Source organism: Rutilus rutilus (assembly GCF_951802725.1).
Source record: "Rutilus rutilus genome assembly, chromosome: 10".
Classification (NCBI taxonomy): Eukaryota; Metazoa; Chordata; class Actinopteri; order Cypriniformes; family Leuciscidae; genus Rutilus; species Rutilus rutilus.
This window is the reverse complement of record NC_140215.1, coordinates 436,265-460,914: the sequence shown is the minus strand read 5'-3', so window position 1 is coordinate 460,914 and position 24,650 is coordinate 436,265. Positions and strand designations below refer to the sequence as shown.

The 24,650-nt window shown below is 39.6% G+C and overlaps 2 protein-coding genes across 2 annotated transcripts in view; both read left to right on the top strand.

Annotated features, from left to right (window-relative positions):
- The window catches only part of cog3 (component of oligomeric golgi complex 3), a 29,972-nt gene extending 22,181 nt beyond the window's left edge, over positions 1–7,791 (top strand). The window contains exons 17-23 of the mRNA XM_084421687.1: positions 1,425–1,545; positions 2,433–2,521; positions 2,908–3,042; positions 3,922–3,997; positions 4,159–4,286; positions 5,142–5,240; positions 6,646–7,791. Of these exons, the coding sequence (XP_084277813.1) occupies positions 1,425–1,545; positions 2,433–2,521; positions 2,908–3,042; positions 3,922–3,997; positions 4,159–4,286; positions 5,142–5,240; positions 6,646–6,672 (675 nt within the window). The 3' untranslated portion in view covers positions 6,673–7,791. The remainder of the gene's footprint in view (positions 1–1,424; positions 1,546–2,432; positions 2,522–2,907; positions 3,043–3,921; positions 3,998–4,158; positions 4,287–5,141; positions 5,241–6,645) is intronic.
- Positions 7,792–12,603: 4,812 nt separating this feature from the next.
- On the top strand, positions 12,604–21,119 carry ednrbb (endothelin receptor type Bb). The gene is made up of 7 exons (XM_084421572.1): positions 12,604–14,632; positions 15,236–15,348; positions 16,022–16,226; positions 17,230–17,364; positions 18,126–18,259; positions 19,299–19,407; positions 19,972–21,119. The coding sequence occupies exons 1-7, from the start codon at positions 13,847–13,849 to the stop codon at positions 20,137–20,139; spliced, it is 1,650 nt and encodes a 549-aa protein (XP_084277698.1). The 5' UTR covers positions 12,604–13,846; the 3' UTR covers positions 20,140–21,119.
- Positions 21,120–24,650: the final 3,531 nt, after the last annotated feature.

The window sequence follows — 24,650 nt, the reverse complement described above, 5'->3', positions numbered from 1 at the left end:
AAACACTTGCCTCCTGAAAGACATAACGTGCTTCAAAGCTTCATTTCTGCATCTCAGTGGAATAGTTCTAATCCCACTTGCAAACTTTCCATATCTCGCTAACGCTCTTTCAATTTCATCATTCTGAATGAAAGGGGGAACGTTAGACACGGTTATACGGGTTGTTGGCATTACCAGCGGTGAAATGGTAAGAAAATCTCCACCTACCACAATTCCTTCGCTTATCAACCGATTTGCCAGTTCTTCCTCCTTTACAAACACCACTACCGCCTTATTCATCCTCGACGCCGAAGAAATGTTTTCATATCCGATTAGTTCTCCAACCACCAGTAACACATCCTCCACCGTCACGCCTTGTACAGGCACACACCTGACGCCGTGACGGAGCGACACAGGTGACACCACCACCTCCGCGGCCGCGGGGTGAGACGCCATCTCGGTGCCGCCACAAAAGTTTCCAAATAAACAAAAGTCTTTGTTTCCTTGGTCAAAACGTATTCCTCTTCTAATACATTTTAATTAAAGTGCAGTAGAAAATAGAAAAACGAAAAAAAAGTAAACTCCCGTACTCCCCGCGAAAGAAACCCTCACGCACACCCCAAACGCTCCCCGCCGTGCACCGGAAGAGAGAGAGAAAGAGAGAGAGAGTGAGTGAGTGAGTGTGAGAGAGTGGGTGAGGGTGAGTGTGTGTGAGTGAGTGAGTGAGTGAGTGAGTGTGAGAGTGAGAGTGAGTGAGTGTGAGAGAGTGAGTGTGAGAGTGTGAGTGAGTGAGTGTGAGTGAGAGTGAGTGAGTGTGAGAGAGTGAGTGAGTGTGAGAGGGTGAGGGTGAGAGTGAGTGTGAGAGTAAGAGTGAGAGTGAGTGAGTGTGAGAGAGTGAGTGAGTGTGAGAGAGTGAGAGTGAGTGTGAGTGAGAGTGAGTGAGTGTGAGAGAGTGAGTGAGTGTGAGAGGGTGAGGGTGAGAGTGAGTGTGAGAGTAAGAGTGAGTGTGTGTGTGAGTGAGTGTGTGTGTGTGTGTGCTTCAATGAAAGCATCACATTAATATAGAATGGTGATAAAACTGACATTAACTTCATTAAACGGTTTTAATGCAGACCTTCCGACCAATCAGAATGGAGTATTCTTACAGGCCGTGCTATAATCTATATTATGCTACTATATTAACAATTAAGTATATATTATTTGTATATATATTATATAGTATTTTTGTATATTATCTGTAACATTCTATAAAAACACAGGATTCCTATAGACTTGCATGAGAAGTGTCTGATAATATGACAATTATTATCAATTTTTTACCCAATTTTTTTCAAATTTAAATTTTTAAATGCATTATTATTTATAATTATTAAAAAAAAATCTACATTCTTTTTTAAATGTAGTGTATGTGAGACGTGTGAACTGAAGCGCTGTTGTTCCTCCAGACTCAGATAGACGGGCAGCTGTTCCTCATCAAACATCTGCTGATCATGCGTGAGCAGATCGCCCCGTTCCACGCAGACTTCGCCATCAAGGAGATCTCGCTGGACCTGAAGAAGACCAGAGGTGCGAGAGCTCAGGCTCATCAACACCTGTGTTTGTGGGATTATGGGTCATTTGAATGGTAGTGGTGTAACGAGACCCTCATGTCACGATTCGACACATATCACGATACTGAACTCACGATACCATATTATAGCGATACTCCAAGACACATGATAAAAGAATTAACTGTTGATTAAAAAGCTAAATTTGGTTTTACATTGTAAACAAGAATAGTCTTGGACTTGGTGCTGAAACCCAATACAGGACAATAGAGACACCAGAATAAACATATTCATGATTCTGAAGCTGAAAATACAGAATTATTTCAGACGAATGCTTGAACTCTTTCACTGAATAGATGTGTTTAAAATAATGTAAGCCACTTTTTACTGGTAACATCAGACATTTGGCATTATTAGGACACACAAATATTCCCCCATTGAATTTTTATACATTATATTCAACATTTATATATTAGTTTATTGTAATACTGACACTAAAACTCTGTAAGCTTGACATTTTTCTACTATCCACGATACATATTGATGCATTTTTGTATTGTGATATATTGTGACACCCCTACTGAATGGTTATTTGTCCACTGCTGGATTTTTATTTGAAATATAATCTTTTGTAACAGTATAAATGTCTTTACTGTCACTTTTGATCGGTTTAATGTGTCCTTGATGAATAAATTTATTAATTTCTTTAAGTTCCTTCCCCAAATTAAAAAAAAAAAATTCTTACTGACCCAAAACTTTTGAACTTTTGAACGGTAGTGTTTAATGTTGCAAAAGATTCTATACTTACAAATATTGAGTTGTGAGATGATTGTGAATGATATATGCGTGTAATATCAGTGACGAACACCAGGTGGCAGAACAACATCAGTTTCTCTTCTTCCTCAGACGCCGCTTTCAAAATCTTCAATCCCAAAGCTGTGCATCACTTCTTCCGACTCAACAGCCATAACGCAATCCTGGAGTTCCTGCTGGAGGTGACGGCTGGTTTTACTCATTTTAACCAATTTAACATTTAATTTAAAATGTACAATATTATTGATCTCCTGCATTGACTCCATTATATGACGGTCTATATATATATATATATATATATATAAATGAACTAAATTAATAACTTCTTTACAACAGAAATGAAGCATCACTGAACTGACTTAAGCTGGACTGTGACGCTATTTTCTTCTAGACACAAACTTTGTTGCATTATTGTCCTGCTATCTCTGTAAATCTGTGTTGTAAAGCTCTATAGTAATAAAGCTGACTGGACTGGACTTGTCTTCAGAGTCTCACACCTGAGTCCTCGTCCAGAACGAGTGATTTATGTCTGGTTTGAGTCACTCATCGTGAGCTCATGTTCTCTCAGGGTTCTCCAGAGATAAAGGAGCATTACATCGACTCGAAGAAAGAGGTGGACCGACACCTGAAGTCCAGCTGTGAGCAGTTCATCCAGCAGCAGACGCACACGCTTGTGGGAAACCTGGAGGAGTTCCTCAGCAAGGTCAGAATCAGAGGGCATTGTGGGTCGGCAAACACAGCTATGGCGAATGCAGACATCAGTAGTGTATAGTGAGAGCTATTCTGCTTTTGGTCCATGTTCATCAAGTTCAAGTTTTTGCTTAAAACAAGCTAAATTATTAGGGAACGAACACATCACATTATTCCTCATTATAATAATTCATACGCAGAATAAAGGGGCGGGGCCTGGTTGAGTTAGTTAGTAGTGTGTTAAACTGGTGATTATGGTAAGGGGCGGGACATTTCCCAAACACACTCGAAGCGCTCGACCAATCACAACACACTGATCCAGCCGACCAATCAGAGCACAGTGTGCTTTTCAGAAGGAGGGGCTTCATAGAGACAGGAAGTAAACAGAGTGTTACTGACAGACTGGGAAGAGAGGAGCCGCAACAATGGAGAATATGAGGAGAATAATCAACATTCAAGCAGGAAAACCTGTTCTAGTAGAGCCTGAAACAACATCAACACTTTGATAAAAGGCATCATATGTCCTCTTTAAAAATTATTGAAGTTTTTGTCAGTAGAAATCTGTGGAAACTTGTTTCTGCTACAGAATGAAAAATTCAAAAGCATGTTTGTAACTCGCAATTCAGACTTTATAACACGTAGTAAGGAGATTGTGAGATGTAAACTCGCAATTGTGAGATAAAAAGTTGCAATTATCTTTAAAATGTTTTATTCTGTGGCGGAAACGAGCTTCATTATAAGTCAGTGTTAGTGGGCACTTATTCTTCTACTCATTTATTACTTTAGTCTTAAAACTGAGTTTAATTTAAAGGTTTGTGGGTGAAAGCGAATCCTCTCTGAACCCTTCGCTCGTGTGTGTGTGTGTGTGTGTGTGTGTGTGTGTTCATCACAGGTAGCAGCTTTAAAGACGATGGCTGTTGAAGGAGGACCGACCTATAACCTGTCGCAGCAGCCGTGGGCTCAGCCTGGTGAGACGCATCAGTGCTTCACTGATCAGCCAATCATAATCAGCTGACTATCTCAGACACTTTTATATCGTTGAAGTGTCAATTTGACTGATTGACATGTAAATCAAGTGTGTTCTTGATGTGTTTGCACTTATTAATAAGGATGTGTCATCTACTTTCAGCCAAAATTAATGACGTTGTGATGAGCACGTACCGGATCCTGAAGAACAAGCTGCCCGTCACCTTACAGAGCCTGTCTCTCTATCTGGCCAATAAGGACACAGAGTTCATCCTGTTCAAGCCGGTCCGGGTGAGACTCACATCAACTCTTCATAGTATTATTTAGAAGTCTGTTTTCTTAAAGACTATCAGCCTAATCATATAATACTAGTGATGTAATCACGTCTCGGTTTTAATCGAGCCTTCCTTCGGTCACTGTCATTCACACACTGCAAACGATGCTGTTTTAGTCTGGTTTCCAGTCCAAATATCTACAAATTCTTAAATCTAGAAGGATTTACTAGAGAAGTAAAATGATATAAGAAATCATATCTTGTTTTCTGGAGAAAAAAATTAAGTTGTTGCTTAAAACAAGCAAAATGATCTGCCAATGGGGTGAGAAGAACAATCCTAATCCGAATGGAAACAAAGAAACATTTTTTAATTCAAACGGAAAAGAAGAAAAAAAATCTTAATTTGCATAAAAAACAAGAAACAAAATCTTAATTTGAATAAATAAAAAAAAAATCTTAACGTGAATGAAAAAAAAAACCTAATTCAAACGGAAAAGGAGAAAAATGATCTTAATTCGAATGGAAACCGAGATTATCTTTCTTACCCCATTTGTAGATCATTTTTCTTGTTTTAAGCAAAAACTCACTTCATTTAGATTTTTTTTTTTCTTTTTTTTTTTCAGAAAACAAGATATAATTTCTTATGTAATTTTACTTCTCTAGTAAATGCATCTTGATTTAAGAATGTTTAGATATTTGGACTGGAAACAAGACAAAAATACAAAGTAAGAAAAGTATTTTTCTTCTAGTATGTATAGTCTCGATGCCCTCATTAACATACTGAGGTAGGATTGGTCAGTGAGGGGTCAGGGCGGGGCCGAGCGCAGGGTCATGTGACGCGGGATAATGAGAGTCTGTTCCTCTGGTTCCAGAATAACGTCCAGCAGGTTTTCCAGAGACTGCATGTGTTCCTGCAGGAGGAGTTCAGTGGAGAAGACCTGCAGATCATCGCCTGTCCCTCTATGGAGCAGGTGCAGATATTACATCATATAACATCATATTCATACAGTACAGCTGTCTCGGCCTTCCTCAAGCTTCTGAAGCGTGGCATGTTGCGCACTTCATTTCACAAGCGTTGTTTTTTTTCTTCTTATTTATTTAAATCCAGATCATTGATTTACAAAATATTGATTGAAATTAAGGAACAAATTATACAAAACCAAAAAACTTCTCCGACCCACTCCGTCTCCGTCCCGACATGTTGAGTTCAGTCCATTTCCACACACTTTATGACGGATCCTAGTTTTGATATTTTTTTTTTTAATCAACAGATTCAATTAAAACAAAACAAACAAATAATATCATAAAATTGTAACAAATAATGTCACTTTATGCACATCATCACTACCTGTCAAAAGTGGACTGGTCAGATTTTCTGTTTTTAAAAGAAGGTGAGACTTTTAAAGCTGCGTTTATTTGATTAAAAATACATAAAATACAGTGAAAACAGTGAGATATTATTCAGTGTAAATCATCTGTTCTCTATGTGAATATATAGTAAAGTGTAATTTATTCCTGTTATCAAAGCTGAATGTTCAGCATCATTACTCCAGTCTTCAGTGTCACATGATCCTCCAGAAATCACTCTAATATGAGGATTTGATGATCAAGAAACATTTAAATAGAATAGAAATTGAAATAGAATCTTTTGTAACATTAAACACTTCCATTCAAATGTTTGGGGTCAATAATAATTTTTATTTTATTTTTTGGGGGAAATAAATAAAATAAATAAATAACTTTAATTCATCAAGGATGTCTTTAAGTGACAGTGAAGACATTTATTATCTTACAAAAGATTCTATTTCAGAATAAATGCTGTTCTTTTGAACTTTCTGTTCAGCAAAGAATCATGAAAAAAAGTACACAACAGTTTTCAACACTGATAATAATCATAAATGTTTCTTAATCATCAAATCCTCATATTAGAGTGATTTCTGAAGGATCATGTGACACTGAAGACTGGAGTAATGATGCTGAACATTTACAGGAATAAATTACACTTTACTGTATATTCACATAGAGAACAGATGATTTACACTGGAATAATATTTCACTGTTTTTACTGTATTTTTGATCAAATAAATGCAGCTTTGATGAGCAGAAGAGACTTTCAGAAACATTCTTACCGATCGAAAGCGTTTGACTGGTTGTGTGAGAGTGTGTGAGAGTGTGTGAGAGTGTGTGTGTGTGTGTGTGTGTGTGTGTGTGTGTGTGTGTGTGTGTGTGTGTGAGAGAGAGTGTGAGAGTGTGTGAGAGTGTGTGTGAGAGTGTGTGAGAGTGTGTGAGAGTGTGTGAGAGTGTGTGAGAGTGTGTGAGAGAGTGTGTGTGTGAGTGAAGGACTGACAGTAAGTGTTTCTCGTCCTCCTTCCTCAGATTAACCTCCTGCTGTCGGTGAAGTAGCAGAAGTTCTTCATCAGCGAATCAGAAGCGGAAACAGGAGACAGACCAGTGTTCATCACCACAGACTGTGTTTGACCCGTTCGAGCGCTTAAAGACGCTGTGTGTGTGTGTGTGTGTGTGTGTGTGTGTGTGTGTGTGTGTATGTGCGAGACATTCATACTAAATCAGTTTGTACATTTAAATTATTGGAAGATGGGAATTATGCGTCTGCTGATGGAGCGAGTCGATGAGCGGCACAGTTGTCCAGCAGGGGGCGCTGTGTGTGTGTGTGTGTGTGTGTGGGTGTGGAGCCGTTTCCTCACACACACTTGAGTTTAAGGGATGGAAGAGGAGATCTAGACAGATAAGAGAGCATAAAGAAGTAGATTTATTATTTCTGCATTAATATCTCACTCAGAAATGTAAATGCTGTTATTTTTCCCTGATGAGCACAAAAGGATTTCTTTTATATAACCTTTATGAAGCACAACGACAAACTCTGACAACTATATAAAGACACCATGAAAGCTTCTGATGTTTTATGAAAGATTGTTCATACAGGATTGGAGTGAGTAATAACGCAATAGTTTTCATTTTCGGGTGAATTATTCTTTATTACATTTGCTCATTTTCATCTCAATCAAGCTCTCTCTCTCTCTCTCTCTCTCTCTCTCTCTCTCTCTCTCTCTCTCTCTCTCTCTCTCTCTCTCTCTCTCTCTATATATATATATATATATATATATATATATATATATATATATATATATATATGTCTCTCTCTCTCTCTATCTCTATGTCTCTCTCTCTCTCTCTCTATCTCTATGTCTCTCTCTCTCTCTATCTCTATGTCTCTCTCTCTCTCTCTCTCTCTCTCTCTCTCTCTCTCTATGTCTCTCTCTCTCTCTCTCTCTCTCTCTCTCTCTATGTCTCTCTCTCTCTCTCTCTCTCTCTCTCTGTCTCTCTCTCTATATATATATGTCTCTCTCTATGTCTCTCTGTCTCTCTCTCTCTCTCTCTCTCTCTGTGAGTTTTTTATACATGCGTTGAGTGTGATATAATATTTGATACGACTCTTGTCTGTTGGAGTGATTGTGAAGAGTTGCTGTTAATCCTGAACTAAAGCTGAAGTTTCTGACACACTCCCCCCGACGGCTGTGGTTTATTCTGATCCGGTCCAGTCGTCTCCAGACGGAGCGTTAAACACTGATTTAATCTGAAAAACACTTTAAGACCTGAAGCTGATTTATGGAATTAATAACTCATATTGAAGTGAAATGACATAGAAAACATCAAATCTTACATTAATAATGTGCTTCATGCTGAAGTGAATCCATCAGATAATATATCAGTGGAAACCACAATATCTAGATATTTATCATCATTAGTGTTCAGACTATTGCTCATATTAATATTATTTAATATTATATCATTAAAGTTCATCCGTCCTGCAGATTCCTAGAAATATCACGTTAAAGACCATTATTACAGTAATAAACATGATGATGTAATTCTAAAACGAAATAATTAAGTTGACTTAAATTGTGTGAATTCAAGTGGATTAAACATAAGAAATTAAGTTGACAAAATGTCTAAGAATTGTTAGTATAATTGAGATTTATTAAAGAAATATTCAACACTAAGTGATACTCATTTTTCTTCCAATTTTCCTAAGTTTACAGTAACACACACACAGATACTGTATAATTCACCGACTGTAATGTTAATACGCCAAACTGCTAAAATCAGTTTGTTTACCTTTATGACAAACTAAATAGTTTCCCAGTAAATCATAAAACACCAGTCGTTTACCAGTGTAAAAGACGCATGTTTTCATGCACACACACATACTAACATCATGCTGACACACACCTCTAATATAATACAATAAACATTCATTGACTGTAACGCTACAGAACTGAACTTATTTCAGTGGCATCACACGTATGATCCATATATATATATTTTCCTTTGTACTGTATTTATAACGGGATCAAACACAGTAGTGTGTGAAGGTGACGTCCACATCTTCACCCTTTATTCAAATATTATTATAGATTCTGTAGTCATATTGTGTAGTTGTGCTTGGAGTCGATTGATTTATTAGTGATAATAACGCAATGAAACATGAGAAAATGTGCGACATCATTTTTATCCAGGCCAAGAAATGATGAACACATGCAAAAACAAGACAATCAACCAAATATTAATAACTGATTATGTTAATGTTTGCTTTTTCCTCTCGGCCTGTTGGTTTTCTGAGCTTTTTTTGCGTAGTGAAATAATCCTGTAGCGTTAGTTTTTACTTCTCATGTAAAAGTGAATTTTGTCAATATTGATATTTAGGCTCATTCTACTGCACACATCTATAAACGAGGCCTAGGCTTTAATCATGGCAGCTTATGTTTTGATAATGCTAGTTTTGGTCATGTATTTTAATTCACATTCGATTCCATTCAATTTACATTCGATTCAATTCACATTCGATTTACAGTTAATTAAATTCATATTCGATTCACATTCAATTCGCATTCGATTCGAGTCACTTTTAATTAAATTCACATTCAATTAATTTTTAATTCAATTCACATTCGATTCACATTGAATTTGATTCACATTCAATTCACATTCGATTCACTTTCAATTCAATTCACATTCGATTTACAGTCAATTAAATTCGTATTCGATTCACATTCGATTTGATTCACATTCGATTAAATTCACATTCAATTCATTTTTAATTCGATTCACATTCGATTCACTTTCAATTCAATTCACATTCAATTCATTTTTAATTTGATTCACATTCAATTCACTTTCAATTCACATTCGATTCACTTTCAATTCAATTCACATTCAATTCATTTTTATTTCGATTCACATTCGATTCACTTTCAATTAAATTCACATTCAATTCATTTTTAATTTGATTCACATTCAATTCACTTTCAATTCACATTCGATTCACTTTCAATTAAATTCACATTCGATTCAAATCACATTCGATTCACTTTCAATTCACATTGAATTCGATTCACATTCAATTCACATTCGATTCACTTTCAATTCAATTCACATTCAATTCATTTTTAATTTGATTCACATTCAATTCACATTCGATTCACTTTCAATTAAATTCACATTCGATTCAAATCACATTCGATTCACTTTCAATTCACATTCAATTCAATTTCAATTCACATTGACGGCACACAGCCAGTCCATGTTATCAACATCCTACTAGTTGTTCTAAAACTATATGCGTATGGTTATTGTTGTATTATTTGCGTTTATCACGGTTTTGTGAGCAGAACAGGCCGGCGCTCTGAGCCGTGACTCGAGGACAGACCGGATGAATCCATTAGGATGATGGGATGCTGATCGGCCCCTGGAGGAAACGATGGCTGGCGTATTTGCCTGCCTGCTCTTGTCCTTCATTATAATGGAGATGAATTCAGCAGATTATGACACAGCCACATCTCCAGACGGGAAGCTAATTATGATCCGGACGGACTCGAGCTCTCTCACCTTGAGCTCGGAGAGACGCTCTCCACTCTTCAGATCAATCACCATTAAAGCATGGCAGACTGGAATATTCAACCTTTGATTATAATTTCGTGATTTAAATATGCAACCTTTGATTACGATTATATAATTGTGCTATTCTCTGAAGGCCGTCTGGGTCAAAGGTCACAGATGAAAGCGTGAATCGTGGCACAGTAGGATCGCATCAATATTCCCCTCGCAAACGCAGACTTCAGCTGAATCTGCTCTCTGTGGGATTGAAGAGATATGAATGTTCCTAAAGCTGGTGAAACTGTGACAAAAGATGAACGATTTGGATAAATCTCATTAGCGCATCTTTTCTCTGAGAGAAAGTGGGAAATTAGCAGGAGGAGTTTGTTCTGACGGCATAGATGAGAATGTGTGATCTGGGTAAAAGTCTGGATCTCATTCATCTTAGAAACACAACACCTATTGTACAGAATTACTGAGAACTCTGAGTGTCTCAGCTCATGTCCACTCGCTGCTCATTAAGTGCTCGACTCATCTGAAGGGCTTGACTAGCCAAACTTTCCTGGAGCTCTAACAGTGGAGCGCTGGCACTAGCAACGCCAAGGTCATGGGTTCAATTCCCAGGGAGAGCAAGAACTGATAAGAATGTAAATGTGTGCCTTGAGATGCAAGTGTCTGCCAAATGCATAAAATTCATCATTCATCATTGCCTCTCCTTGAACAAAAGTGTGAAGTTTTCTGATGAGATATTAGTAATGAATTTTTGCAAGCAACATAGAGTAGATAAAGTTTTTGTGTTTTTGATGCCTTCATTTTTCTGTTTGCTGCAAGAGTTCTGGTATAACGTGCTCAGTCACATGACATCTACAACTCAGGTGATTGGCTCAAAATAATGTATCCATGAGCAAAGATGGCAGTTTAAATGATAAATAATGCACAATACAGATTTTAATGGCAGGTAAGAAATCTTTAAGACTGTAATGTTCCTCAGTTCGCTCGTCATCGGCTGCAGTCGCCCCTAAAGACCCTCGGGGCGAGAACTGGAAGACTAGAGAAACAGAAGCTCAGTCTGTGTTTTCGGGATGATGACTGATGATGTCGTCAGCCTTTCCCGCTCTGTCTGAGTTGTGCTGGTTGCCATGGCGATGACCCTGTCATCAAACCCCTTCACCACGGTAAACCAGTGAGTCAAGAGCTCTGGACAAAACACAGCAAGCAGAGCCGAAGACAGCAGAACACCGGAGATGTGTTGATGTCTGCCGGAGGGAGGGAGGGGAGCAGAACTGCACTGGGATTCAGATATGATGTTTTATTTACAAAGTTCGGGAGGAACACCTTCAAATTATCTATCCAATCATCACGTCATTCCAACCAGCTGTCAACAATCAGTAATCAACATGTCTACCCAATCAGTTAAATGAGTGAGGTCTGTATACAGTGGGGAGAACAAGTATTTGATACACTGCCGATTTTGCAGGTTTTCCCACTTACAAAGCATGTAGAAGTCTGTAATGTTTATCATAGGTACTCTTCAACTGTGAGAGACGGAATCTAAAACAAAAATCCAGAAAATCACATTGTATGATTTTTAAGTAATTAATTAGCATTTTATTGCATGACATAAGTATTTGATACATCAGAAAAGCAGAACTTAATATCTGGTACAGAAACCTTTGTTTGCAATTACAGAGATCATCCGTTTCCTGTAGTTCTGGACCAGGTTTGCACACACTGCAGGGATTCTGGCCCACTCCTCCACACAGACCTTCTCCAGATCCTTCAGGTTTCGGGGCTGTCGCTGGGGAATACGGACTTTCAGCTCCTCCAAAGATCTTCTATTGGATTCAGGTCTGGAGACTGGCTAGGCCACTCCAGGACCTTGAGATGCTTCTTACGGAGCCATGGCTGTGTGTTTCGGGTCGTTGTCATGCTGGAAGACCCAACCACGACCCATCTTCAATGCTCTTACTGAGGAAAGGAGGTTGTTGGCCAAGGTCTCGCGATACATGGCCCCATCCATCCTCCCCTCAATACGGTGCAGTCGTCCTGTCCCCTTTGCAGAAAAGCATCCCCAAAGAATGATGTTTCCACCTCCATGCTTCACGGTTGGGATGGTGTTCTTGGGGTTGTACTCATCCTTCTTCTTCCTCCAAACACGGCGAGAGGAGTTTAGACCAAAAAGCTCTATTTTTGTCTCATCAGACCACATGACCTTCTCCCATTCCTCCTCTGGATCATCCAGATGGTCATTGGCAAACTTCAGACGGGCCTGGACATGCGCTGGCTTGAGAAGGGGGAGCTTGCGTGCGCTGCAGGATTTTAATCCATGACGGCGTAGTGTGTTACTAATGGTTTAAAAACTAATGGTTTTCTTTGAGACTGTGGTCCCAGCTCTCTTCAGGTCATTGACCAGGTCCTGCCGTGTAGTTCTGGGCTGATCCCTCACCTTCCTCATGATCATTGATGCCCCACGAGGTGAGATCTTGCATGGTGCCCCAGACCGAGGGAGATTGACCGTCATCTTGAACTTCTTCCATTTTCTAATAATTGCAATAATTGCTCCAACAGTTGTTGCCTTCTCATCAAGCTGCTTGCCTATTGTCCTGTAGCCCATCCTAGCCTTGTACAGGTCTACAATTTTATCCCTGATGTCCTTACACGGCTCTCTGGTCTTGGCCATTGTGGAGAGGTTGGAGTCTGTTTGATTGAGTGTGTGGACAGGTGGCTTTTATACAGGTAACGAGTTCAAACAGGTGCAGTTAATACAGGTAATGAGTGGAGAACAGGAGGGCTTCTGAAAGAGTAACTAACAGGTCTATGAGAGCCGGAATTCTTACTGGTTGGTAGGTGATCAAATACTTATGTCATGCAATAAAATGCATGTCTCTCACAGTTGAAGAGTACCTATGATAAAAATTACAGACTTCTACATGCTTTGTAAGTGGGAAAACCTGCAAAATCGGCAGTGTATCAAATACTTGTTCTCCCCACTGTATATACACATTCGACTCACCTCGTTTACTCGACAGTTTTCAGCATCCCTCCACCGTCTCCTCACACTTACCTGGTGACTGTCCTGACCAGGAGTACTGGAGGAGTACTCTGAGCAAATATGCATACTACTTTATCTGATTATTTGCAAGTGAGAACGCGTGAAACAATCATTTTCTGGATGGATGGATGGATTGATGGGTGAGTGGAAGGATAGAAGGATGGGTGAGTGGGTTGATGGTGTGTTTGCGTTTATTACATTCACAGCTGTTTAATCACTCAGTGTTTAGCAGAGCTCTAGTGAACATCTGGACACACACTGATGCGTCACGAGGAATGAGCAGCAATGACTGTGTGTGTGTGTGTGTGTGTGTGTGTGTGTGTGTGTGTGTGAGTGAGAGAGAGAGTGAATCCTGTGAAAGCTCTGCATATACAGAATCATGGAGGCAAGATCACACTGGAAACTCAAGTCTCGACCCTCAGGCGTGTGAATGACACACTGAGTCTGAGATCGGGCCAAAACACATGATTTATTGAGCCGCTGTCAAACACTAGCGTATATAAACACACACACACTCGCGTATATAAACACACACCTTCACCTGTGAGACTCAAGAGCTGCAGGGAACAAACATCTCAAGCATGAGACCTGATTACAACCGGATTTCTCTCAGGTTTTAAAGTCTTTGACATGTTGGCCTCCGTCACTGTGCTGTTATTGCTGTGGGTTTATAGTTCTGCCGGGTTCATTAGCGCTCAGACTGCAGATCCGGGAGTAAATAACATCTCGTGGAACTCCCCGGACGGCACCGGGAACAGAACCCGGTGGAACTCCCCGGACGGAACCGGGAACAGAACCCGGTGGAACTCCCCAGACGGCACCGGGAACAGAACTCAGAGGAACTTCCCGGACGGCACCGGGAACAGAACCCGGTGGAACTCCCCGGACGGCACCGGGAACAGAACCCGGTGGAACTCCCCGGACGGCACCGGGAACAGAACTCAGAGGAACTTCCCGGACGGCACCGGGAACAGAACCTGGAGGATATCCCCTGACGGAACCGGGAACAGAACCTGGAGGATATCCCCTTACGGAACCGGGAACAGAACTCAGAGGGACTCCCCGGACGGAACCGGGAACAGAACCCGTAGGAACTCCCCGGACGGAACCGGGAAAAGAACCCGTAGGAACTCCCCGGACGGAACCGGGAACAGAACTCAGAGGACCTCCCTGGACAGCACCAGGAACAGAACCCGGATGTGCTCGGCACCAGTGCGGATCAGAGACGCCTTCAGGTACATCAACAGTGTGGTCTCGGTTCTGGTGCTGCTGCTCGGGATGCTGGGAAATGTGACTCTTCTGAGGATCATCACAGAACACAAAAGCATGAGAACTGGACCCAATATTCTCATCGGCAGTCTGGCTCTGGGAGATCTCCTGCACATCGTCATCGCCATTCCCATCAATGTGTATAAGGTAACCAGTGTTGGCGGGAACTCATTACAAGTAACTTGAGTTATGTAATCAGATTACTTTTTCAAGTAACTAGTAAAGTAACGCATTACTTTTAAAATTGACAAAACAATATCTGAGTTACTTTGTTTTCCCATTTATTGACTGACTGCTCTCTTGTCCCCATGTTGAGACACATCGAAGTGCAGAGGCGTTGTGTGTGTGTGTGAGTGTGTGTGTGCTGTGTGTAAACATGATGGTTATTGTAGTTCTAGACTAAATGTGTGCATTTCCTCATCTCACTTGCACAAAAAAAGGATTCAATATTTCTCAAAATGAATCAGATCAGAGAAATGCAGAATCAGAGAACTATGCAAACCTCCAATAACTAAATATGTTAAATTAATCATACATTTTTATGCATTTAATGCATTTTTTCATTGACCAATGTACTTGCTTCTGACCTTCGATGATTCAATTAAATCATAAGAAAAAATAACTATTGATTTTTTTGTTTTTATTGGTATTACGTCGTGATGTGCAGGAAAGCGTTTGGAACGAGATGATCTGAAGTGTGTGCTGACCTGAAGTGTGTGTTGATCTGAAGTGTGTGTGGTGTTTGTGCAGCTCCTGGCGGAGGACTGGCCGTTCGGTGTCCTGATCTGCAAACTCCTGCCGTTTATCCAGAAAGCCTCTGTGGGAATCACAGTCCTGAGCCTCTGCGCTCTGAGTATCGACCGGTGAGAGACTCTTACATCACACTCAAGTCACGTCAGCTTTATTTATACAGCGCTTTTTACAAAAATACAGTAAAAACTGTTAAATATTATTCCAATATAAAACAGTTGTCACATGATCCTTCAGAAATCATTCTAATATGATGATTTGATGCTCAAGAAACATTTATGATTATTATCAGTGTTGAAAACAATTTTTTTTTTTTTTTTTTATAAAAACTGTCATGCATTTAATTTTTTCAGGATTCTCTGATGAATAGATTTCAAAAGAAATAGAATCTTTTGTATCATTTTAATGTCTTTACTGTCACTTTTGATCAATTTAATGCATCTTTAATGAATAAAAGTATTAATTTCAGATAAAAATACCAACCCCACACTTTTGAACGGTACAAAAATTGTAGTTAGTAGCCTAATGCAATCTATCAATTACACCATTTTCTTTTTATTATTACTTAATTACCTAACTTGTTTATGACATAGGTTTTAATAGGATTATTTTGTATCATATTCATATCAGAATACATTTTTTTTTTTTTAAACCAATGCATAAAAAAAGAAAATGATAAAGAATTGTATCACCAACATGAAGATCCTGCAGGGGTTTATTATCTGACCACAGACTCGTGTTTTGTGTAATCTGACCACTAAAGTAGAAGCGTGTGTCGTCCTGAAGGTACCGGATTGTCTCATCCAGGACTCGGACCAAAGCTCCGGGTTTTCCCAAGTGGATCGCAGTCCAGGTGTGTTTAATATGGACGATCTCGACGTTCCTGGCCGTTCCGGAGGCCGTGGCGTTCGATCTGATGTCGATGGATTACCGAGGCGAGCGTCTGCGGATCTGCCTCCTCCATCCCCTGCAGTCCTCGGCGTTCATGCAGGTACACTGAGGCGAACTGAGGCGAACTGCAGCAACACACTGGAGAAACGAGAACATTCACTTCATAAACCCGACCGGAAGAGTTTCACACTCCTCTTTCCTCTAGAAAGATTATTTTTGCGGTCAGAGATCTAGAATAATCCAGCTCTGCATATTGTGCACTTCAACCCTCTGGTGCTCTTCGCGTGTCGGTCAAAAATGACCTATTTTTTAAATGAAATGAAATGAATGTACTATATTTTAGTTTGATAATGTCTTTAATATTTTGTATTTTTATGGGATTTTTTATACTAATTTATATTTAATCTGTATTTATAATCCATGTATTCACTTTTTGAGCACAGACCTGAAAATAAAGTTCCAACTTAAACTGGTAAATCTTGAATCCTTTAGAGCACAGACTTAAGTTTCTCTTTTCAAAGACGACACTCGGCAGATTATTGCTGAAGTGAAAAAAGTTTTAAAAAGTGAACTTAAAAAAGTAACAGAATTTTACACGTATTGTTATGAAAAATGCACAACTAATACTTTTCAAAATCACGTTTTACTCTAAAACTGCAAGAAAATCAAAGCCATCAATCTAAACAAGTGGTGTTTCAAACGTGAGGTTGATATCTCAGTAACTGATCTCTCAGTGAGATGTTGTGCAGCTGCAGTACCAAACGCTTCCACTAGAGGAAACTCGTCTTTTTTTGCGAAATTTGATTTTTGCGCTCATTTTTCAAGTGTGACTATTTTTTAGTCTTTATCAATCATGCCCATGTTTTTTTTTGTGTGTTCACACAGCATATGCCAAAACCTTTACCAAGTTTCGTACCATTGCGATAAAGTAAAAAAATTCTTTAAAAAAAACGAAACGTAAAATTTTTCGTCAAATATGGCAGACGGGCAGATGATGTGAGGAAGTGTTGATGTAGAGAGTCTTGTGGTTTCAGTCTAATGATGATGTGCTTCCTTCAAACCGATGTCAAGTTCATGATGAACTCTCCTTTGTCTTGTTGTAGTTTTATAAGATGTCCAAGGACTGGTGGCTGTTCGGGTTTTATTTCCTGGTTCCGCTGACGTGCACCTCCATCTTCTACTCTCTGATGACCCGCAGGATCTTCAGCCGAAGCGTTCTGGACAAACACATGAAGCAGGTGTGTGTGTTTCCAGAGTTCATCTCAGTACATGTTTCTGTCACACCGTCACTCGTGATGCGCATGCGCGCGCCGTCACCGTCTCCACAGATCCACGTGTTTGATGTTTACACGGAGATGAGAACGGTATCACGGCCGGAACACACAAGTTTCTGTTTCCTGTGAGAGCGGTGTGTGTTAGCGGCCCTTAAGTTAATAACTAATGATCTTTACAACGGAAGTGAATCAATCAAAACTAACTTTATCTGGACAATAACTTTATTCTAGATCTGCTGTAAAGCCTAAACAATCTCTGTTACTGTAATCTCCTGTTATCACTGTAGAGCTGCTGTGAAACATCTGTGTTGTTAAAGCTGCTGTATAAATGAAGGAGACTTGACTCTCATAAGCGCCATCTACTGGCAGAGAGTTCATCAGCGCTTTACACCGGTGGATCAGAAAGAAGCAAATGTGCATTCAAAAAATCTAAACATATATATCATATCACATATTTTAAATATAATCTTAATAATATAAATATAATAATTTATCATTTTGACTCATCGCTTTTCTTAAAAAATGGTTCAAAGGCTGAAAAGTTTTAGTACTTCAGATTACTTATTTAATTCAGTTAGTTGTCAAGGCAGCATTTCTATGTTTTTGTGACTGGTGTGTGCGTGTGTGTGTGTGTGTCTGTGTGTGTGCGTGTGTGTCTGTGTGTCTGTCTGTCTGTGTGTGTGTGTGTGTGTCTGTGTGTCTGTCTGTGTGTGTGTGTGTGGCAGAGGCGCGAGGCGGCCCGGACCGTCTTCTGTCTGGTTCTGGTGTTCGCTGTGTGCTGGTTCCCTCTTCACCTCAGCAGGATCCTCAAGTTAACCATCTATGATGAGCACGACCCCAACAGATGCAGCTTACTGAGGTAACACACACACACACACACACACACACACAGGACATGGAGACTTGACTCTGAATTAATCAGTACTTCTCTCACCCATTAACTAATTATTATGATTATTATTACTATTATTTTTGCCACTGAGCTTGTTGTATGTCATTATGCGATTGTCTTCATCAAAGTTATGCTCTTAAAGCAGACATATCATGAAGATCTGAGTGTGTAAGTGCTGTAATCGCTGCTTCTATCAACCCAGAAAACATGAAAAGTGAAACCCAGTAACTGTGTTCTGGTGAGTCTTTCTCTGCAAGCATGTTATAAAATAATCCGATCAGATTTCTTCTCCTTCTGACGTATGAAGAGGATCTTATTATAATATTAGCGGCCCTTAATCTGCACGTTTACACACACCAGCCGACATTTGGTTTCACGAGCGACAACAGAGACCAGTTCTAACGCAATGATGAAGATCCAGCAAAGCCTGAAACTGTTCTGTGGTTGAGCACAGACGAGCACTGAACACTATTGACCAGAACATGTCACCGCTGTCTTATAAACACCTCAGGAACTGTGGACACTTGTGGAGAAGTTCAACATGATGATGAGATGATCAGTGTAACTCCACAACAACTACACAAATGTCTCCACTAACATTCAGAAGCTCTTCCTGAGTCTCTCCGTAAGGCTGCACTCGCTACTGGTTATTCTGGGATTCTGGATGAGTGAGATTGGCCTGTTTTGTTATTGCCGGAGTTTCTGAAGCTTGTGTAAAGACTCCGCCCTCTTCTGAACGGAGGCGGAGCTAAAGCTCATTTGCATTTAAAGGGACACACACAAAAACGGCGTGTTTTTGCTCACACACAAAAAGGAGCAACTTTGACAAGCTATAATAAATGATCTGGTATTTTGAGCTGGAAGTTCACACACACACATTCTGGGGACACTGTAGATTTATATTACATCTTGTGAAAAGGTTTAATATGTCACCTTTAAAATACTGGCTGTCAGTGTGTGTTTGTAGTGAACGTGATCATTATTTGTGACCCTGTGATGTTGTTAGCACTTTCCTCGTCCTGGACTACATCGGCCTCAACATGGCGTCGGTGAACTCCTGCATCAACCCCGTGGCTCTGTTCGCCGCCAGCAAGCGGTTCAGAAACTACTTCAAAGTAAGATGTGCTTTTATAAATGTTACATTCTAAACTGTAAATTACTTTGTTGCTTTGGCAGTAAGATTACATTAGTGTGTGCAGGTGATCAGCGGTATTCACTGACAGAACATGATGCAAAAAAAGGAAAAAGAAAAGCAGAATTAATTAGCATGTTTATTGGCCTCGTCTGTAACGCGATTAAAGAGTGTCGGATCTGTAGATTAGCCGAGGCGGGTTTACACACACACACACACACACACACACACACACACACACACACACACACACACACACACACACACACACACACACACACACACACACTTTGTTTACAGCTGAATTATGAATAAGTGTCGCAGGAAATTGGATGTGACAGCAGGAGAACTGTGGATTCTCCCTGACAGAGAGAGTTTGAGTCTGACTTCATGTAAAGTGACCTTGTGCACAACATCTGCATGAATCATGAATGAAGGCTCATGCTAATCTGCTCATGCTAATCTGCTCAGGCGTAGCATTAGCATATGTTTAGTGAGACAGAAGAGCGTTCGCTGTGATGCTAATCGTGTTTAATCCCGACGACAGGCGTCTCTCGGCTTCTGTTCCTCCTGCCCGGAAGACAAGAGGAGTTTCCGGAGGTCAGAGGTCACGGATCCGCTCTCTGACACCAGCGGCTCCGGGAAACAGGACTCGTCCCACAGCGAGAGGAACGGCTTTCTCAGCAACTTCACGTGTTGGAGACGTTCACAATAGCCTCAGATCTTTGTGTCACTTCTGTTTTTGTAAATACAAGATTGTGTGTGTGTGTGTGTGTGTGTGTGTGTGTGTGTGTGTGTTTGTGTGAGTTAATGCGTGTGTGTGTTTGTGTTTGTGTGAGTTAATGTGTGTGTGTGTTTGTGAGTTAATGTGTGTGTGTGTGTGTGTGTGTGTGTGTGTGTGTGTGTGTGTGTGTTTGTGTGAGTTAATGCGTGTGTGTGTGTGTGTGTGTGTGTGTTTGTGTTTGTGTGAGTTAATGCGTGTGTGTGTGTGAGTTAATGCGTGTGTGTGTGTTTGTGTGTGTGAGTTTATGCGTGTGTGTGTGTGTGTGTGTGTGTGTGTGTGTGTGTGTGTGTGTGAGTTTATGCGTGTGTGTGTGTGTGTGTGTGTGTGTGTGTGTGTGAGTGAGTGTTTGTTATGTGTATGCATATTCACACTGTGTGTTGTAATACACTCATTTTGTACCAAATGTGATTATTACAGTAAAATATTCTTATCAAATATTGAAGTGTTAAAGGGCTGGTTGATTATGATTTGACTTTTCTAACTTTAGTTAGTGTGTAATGTTGCAGTTTGATCATAAACAACATCTGCAAAGTTACAACGCTCAAAGTTCAGAGCAAAGGGAGAGATTTACTTTTACAGAAATGGCTTTTTAAGGACTACAACAAACGGCTGGTAGAGACTACAGTGATCTTCTTCACTGATTAGTGACATCACTGATCCTAACATTTACATAACCCCGCCCCCTGAACATGATTTATAGATTATCATGACAGAATATGTTAATCAATGACTAGAAGATAACTACACATCAGCTGCCGTTACTCATCAACTAACCCTTCAGAAATGTCCTGTTGCTTCTACATGTTGTCACTTCTTCTCGAGTCTCTCCATTATTGTCTGACTCCGGTTTGAACATAAAAGGCTAAAAGTTTTAGAAATTTTCAGTGTGTGTGTGTGTGTGTGTGAGTGCAAGCTCTTGAAGCTCCGCCCCCTGTGCGGGGAGCAGCAGCTCATTTGCATTTAAAGGAACACACACAAAACGGTGCATTTTTGCTCACCCTCAAAAATTGATAATTTGAACATGATATATAACAATATCTGTGGGGTATTCTGAGCTGAAACTTCACACACACACTCTGGGGACATCAGAGACTTATGATTTTGTGAAAAGGGCATTATAACACCCCTTTAATATTATCACAAACATTTGCAAACATACAATAAGAAAATGTATTACTTTTGTGATTGAAAGTGTGTGTAATATATAGTGTAAGTGTGATTAACAAATACATGTAGCAAACAATTATTGTATTATAATTCATTTAGATCCACTAGGCTAAAATAGTTTGATTGGACACACAACCTTAGATCAGTCTCTCCTGCTCATCAGAGCTGCGATTATCTGATCAAAAATACAGTAAAAACAGTTAAATATTATTATAATGCAAATCATCTGTTTTCTATGTGAATATACAGTAAAGTGTAATTTATTCCTGTGATCAAAGCTGAATTTTCAGCATCATTACTCCAGTCTTCAGTGTCACATGATCCATCACAAATCACTCTAATATGAGGATTTGATGATCAAGAAACATTTATGATTATTATCAGTGTTGAAAACTGTTCATATTTCTGTGGAAACCGTCACACATTGTATTTTTCGGGATTCTTTGATGAATAGAAAGTTCAGCATTTATTTGACACGCAGTAAATCTTTTATAATGAAAGCCTTTGAGCGATTTAATGAGTCGTTGCTGAATAAAAGTGGCCTATTAATGTCCTACCGCAAAAATAAATAAATAATCGAACTGATCTCAAACTTTTGAGTTGTTTTCAATTTTTGATATCCTACTGTATGCGCAATGTGTTCTTTCTCAGCTGTGTGTGTGTGTGTGTGTGTGTGTGTGTGACCCAGCAGACCCGAGATCGTTTCCGGGTCAGAACTGAAGCTTGAACTCATTTCACGAGACCAGCCGCACAAACTGAGCTTTATTAATGTGTAGAAGACACTGACATCATCATCTTCATCATCATCATCATCATCACATTAGCTGTTGGCAGGTGATCCGCTCGCACACACACACACACACACACTACACACACTCCCTCAGGGTCTGTTGACTCAATCGCAGCCATTATATAAAGTGCTGTTTTTTCCAGCACAAATATGAGGCGAAGCAGGTCATGAGTCATCACTCAAACATCAGGTGTTCGTGGATAAACCCGCGTAATTGGCCGGATTCCAATGCATATATATATATATATATATATATATATATATATATATATATATATATATTAGCACAATCGGAATAATGAAGTCACATGTGCACTTCTGATGTCAATCACGTGACTGCAACTCTTCATCTGCGCGCTCATCCGTCACTCAACAGCAGAAACGCATCACTAAACTGCTGTATTTCCTTCACGCCACCGAGTGACTGACTGATGACTCGCATATTTATAATGCATTTGTACATGTGTTGTGCATTGGGACACTGGGAGAGAGAGAGAGTCTGACAGAATGAGGCCAGGAATCGGGAAACTCTGTCAGAAGCACGAGACGAGCGGAGAGTGGAGTATCTCCTGTCTTTGACCCACATCTCTCTAATATCACCATCAGTTCGGCAAATACTGTCAGAGAAATCTGCCTCTGCTCTGCATGTGGACGAGTGGATGATGAACGAGAGTCGACATGAGATGCGCTTGTGATCGGATTGCAGTAGTGATGAGGAATAATAACATAATTATTATGTGCATATCTGTTGGAATTGAGAAACATGATTTGTGCAAAAGGAAATGACTAGGAGAGAGCGGGACAACCGAACGCTTTTCTTTCTCAGTTTGTGTAAAACTTACGGCTCAGAGTATTTATTTTCCCCCCACATTAATTTCACATGTCTACTGGTCTAGAGTGCGTGCAGAATTATTAGGCATGCTGATTTTCTGATCATATTTTATTCCCAGGCACATTTTGCCAATTCCAAACCATATTAATCTTAATAACTACTATTAATTTTGTATTTAATCATTTATAAGTGATATATAATTGTTCATGAAGGCTGGAAATGAAAACGCCTTATATTCAGGTGTGCAGAATTATTAGGCAAGTTTTCTTTTACAGATAAAATAAGCCAAAAAAGAGATTTAACTCAGACTGAAAAGTAAAAATGATTAAATGCCCATGAGAAGAATGCAATACTAATGCAATATTAGAGATTGCAGTTAAGGCATGACCATTGGACAGTGAAATGCTCATTGGGTCAGCAGGGTCAGACAAATACAGGTGGAGAAGAAAAGACACATGCTAACTGCAGAAGAATGAAGAATTAAGGTGAAGAATTAAGTGTGAAACCATCAGGAACCCTTTAGTCTCCAGCGCCACCATTTTCCAGACCTGCAGCCTACCTGGAGTCTCCAGAAGAGCAAGCTGTCAGGGTCTCGGAGACTTGGGCGAGATTTGGGAGTTTATTTTTAGTCCATCTCCTACCCTGAAGTCCGTTTTGCAGAGATGGACTAAAAATGATCTCCCAAAACTTACTGTCAGATTCTGGAAGATGAATTCTTCAAACAGTGGTAGAAGAGGATGTGGTGCTGGTCCTTCAAGAGTCTCAAGATTTTTTATTGTCTATAAAGCCTATATAAAATCAGTCTTCATGTATTTTACTACACTTCAGCTTATGATTCTTATGATTCTCCCTTTTTTGGCTTATTTTATCTGTAAAAGAAAACTTGCCTAATAATTCTGCACACCTGAATATAAGGCGTTTTCATTTCCAGCCTTCATGAACAATTATATATCACTTATAAATGATTAAATACAAAATTAATAGTAGTTATTAAGATTAATATGGTTTGGAATTGGCAAAATGTGCCTGGGAATAAAATATGATCAGAAAATCAACATGCCTAATAATTCTGCACGCACTGTAGTACAGTTATGTGGTTCTGTTTCATTAATACAGTGTAACTTATTTTCTTGATTTATCCTGAAAGAGTGGAAGTGGAATGTGACAACATGCCCCATAGGTTCATTATAACGAACTGATTCAAATGTTATCTGATCTAGTCAAAATAAATATACAAGACAAATTAAAATATTTTCTCCAAAAAATACAATTAGTAACTTTTTCATATAAAACAATGGCATTTTTTAATAATTAAAAATAAAATAATGTTTGAGTTTGACAACAATACACTGGAAAACACAGCTATACTGCACAGTTCAACACTCTGAACATTGACTCTCAGTCTGTATTCACCTTTTTCTCAAGGTTTCTCAATAGAATTCATAAAAGTATAGAATATAATATCATAGTTCACTGTAACTCAGTGTGAGTGATGGTGTGCAGCCGCTGAAGGTCAGGTGGAGCTGAGTCTGAATGCTGATGTCTCTGAGCTCCGGCCAGCGAGACACTTTCCTCGTGTACGGGACGTGCTCATGATGTCACTTCCTCCTGCTGAACGCTGCTGAACGTGCTCATGATGTCACTTCCTCCTGC

Coding starts and splice junctions, on each gene's coding strand:
- ednrbb (XM_084421572.1), top strand. CDS start 13,847: ATGTTGGCCTCCGTCACTGTGCTGTTATTGCTGTGGGTTTATAGTTCT. Junction 15,349..16,021: donor TGCGCTCTGAGTATCGACCG/GTGAGAGACTCT, acceptor GTCGTCCTGAAG/GTACCGGATTGTCTCATCCA. Junction 18,260..19,298: donor AACAGATGCAGCTTACTGAG/GTAACACACACA, acceptor TGATGTTGTTAG/CACTTTCCTCGTCCTGGACT.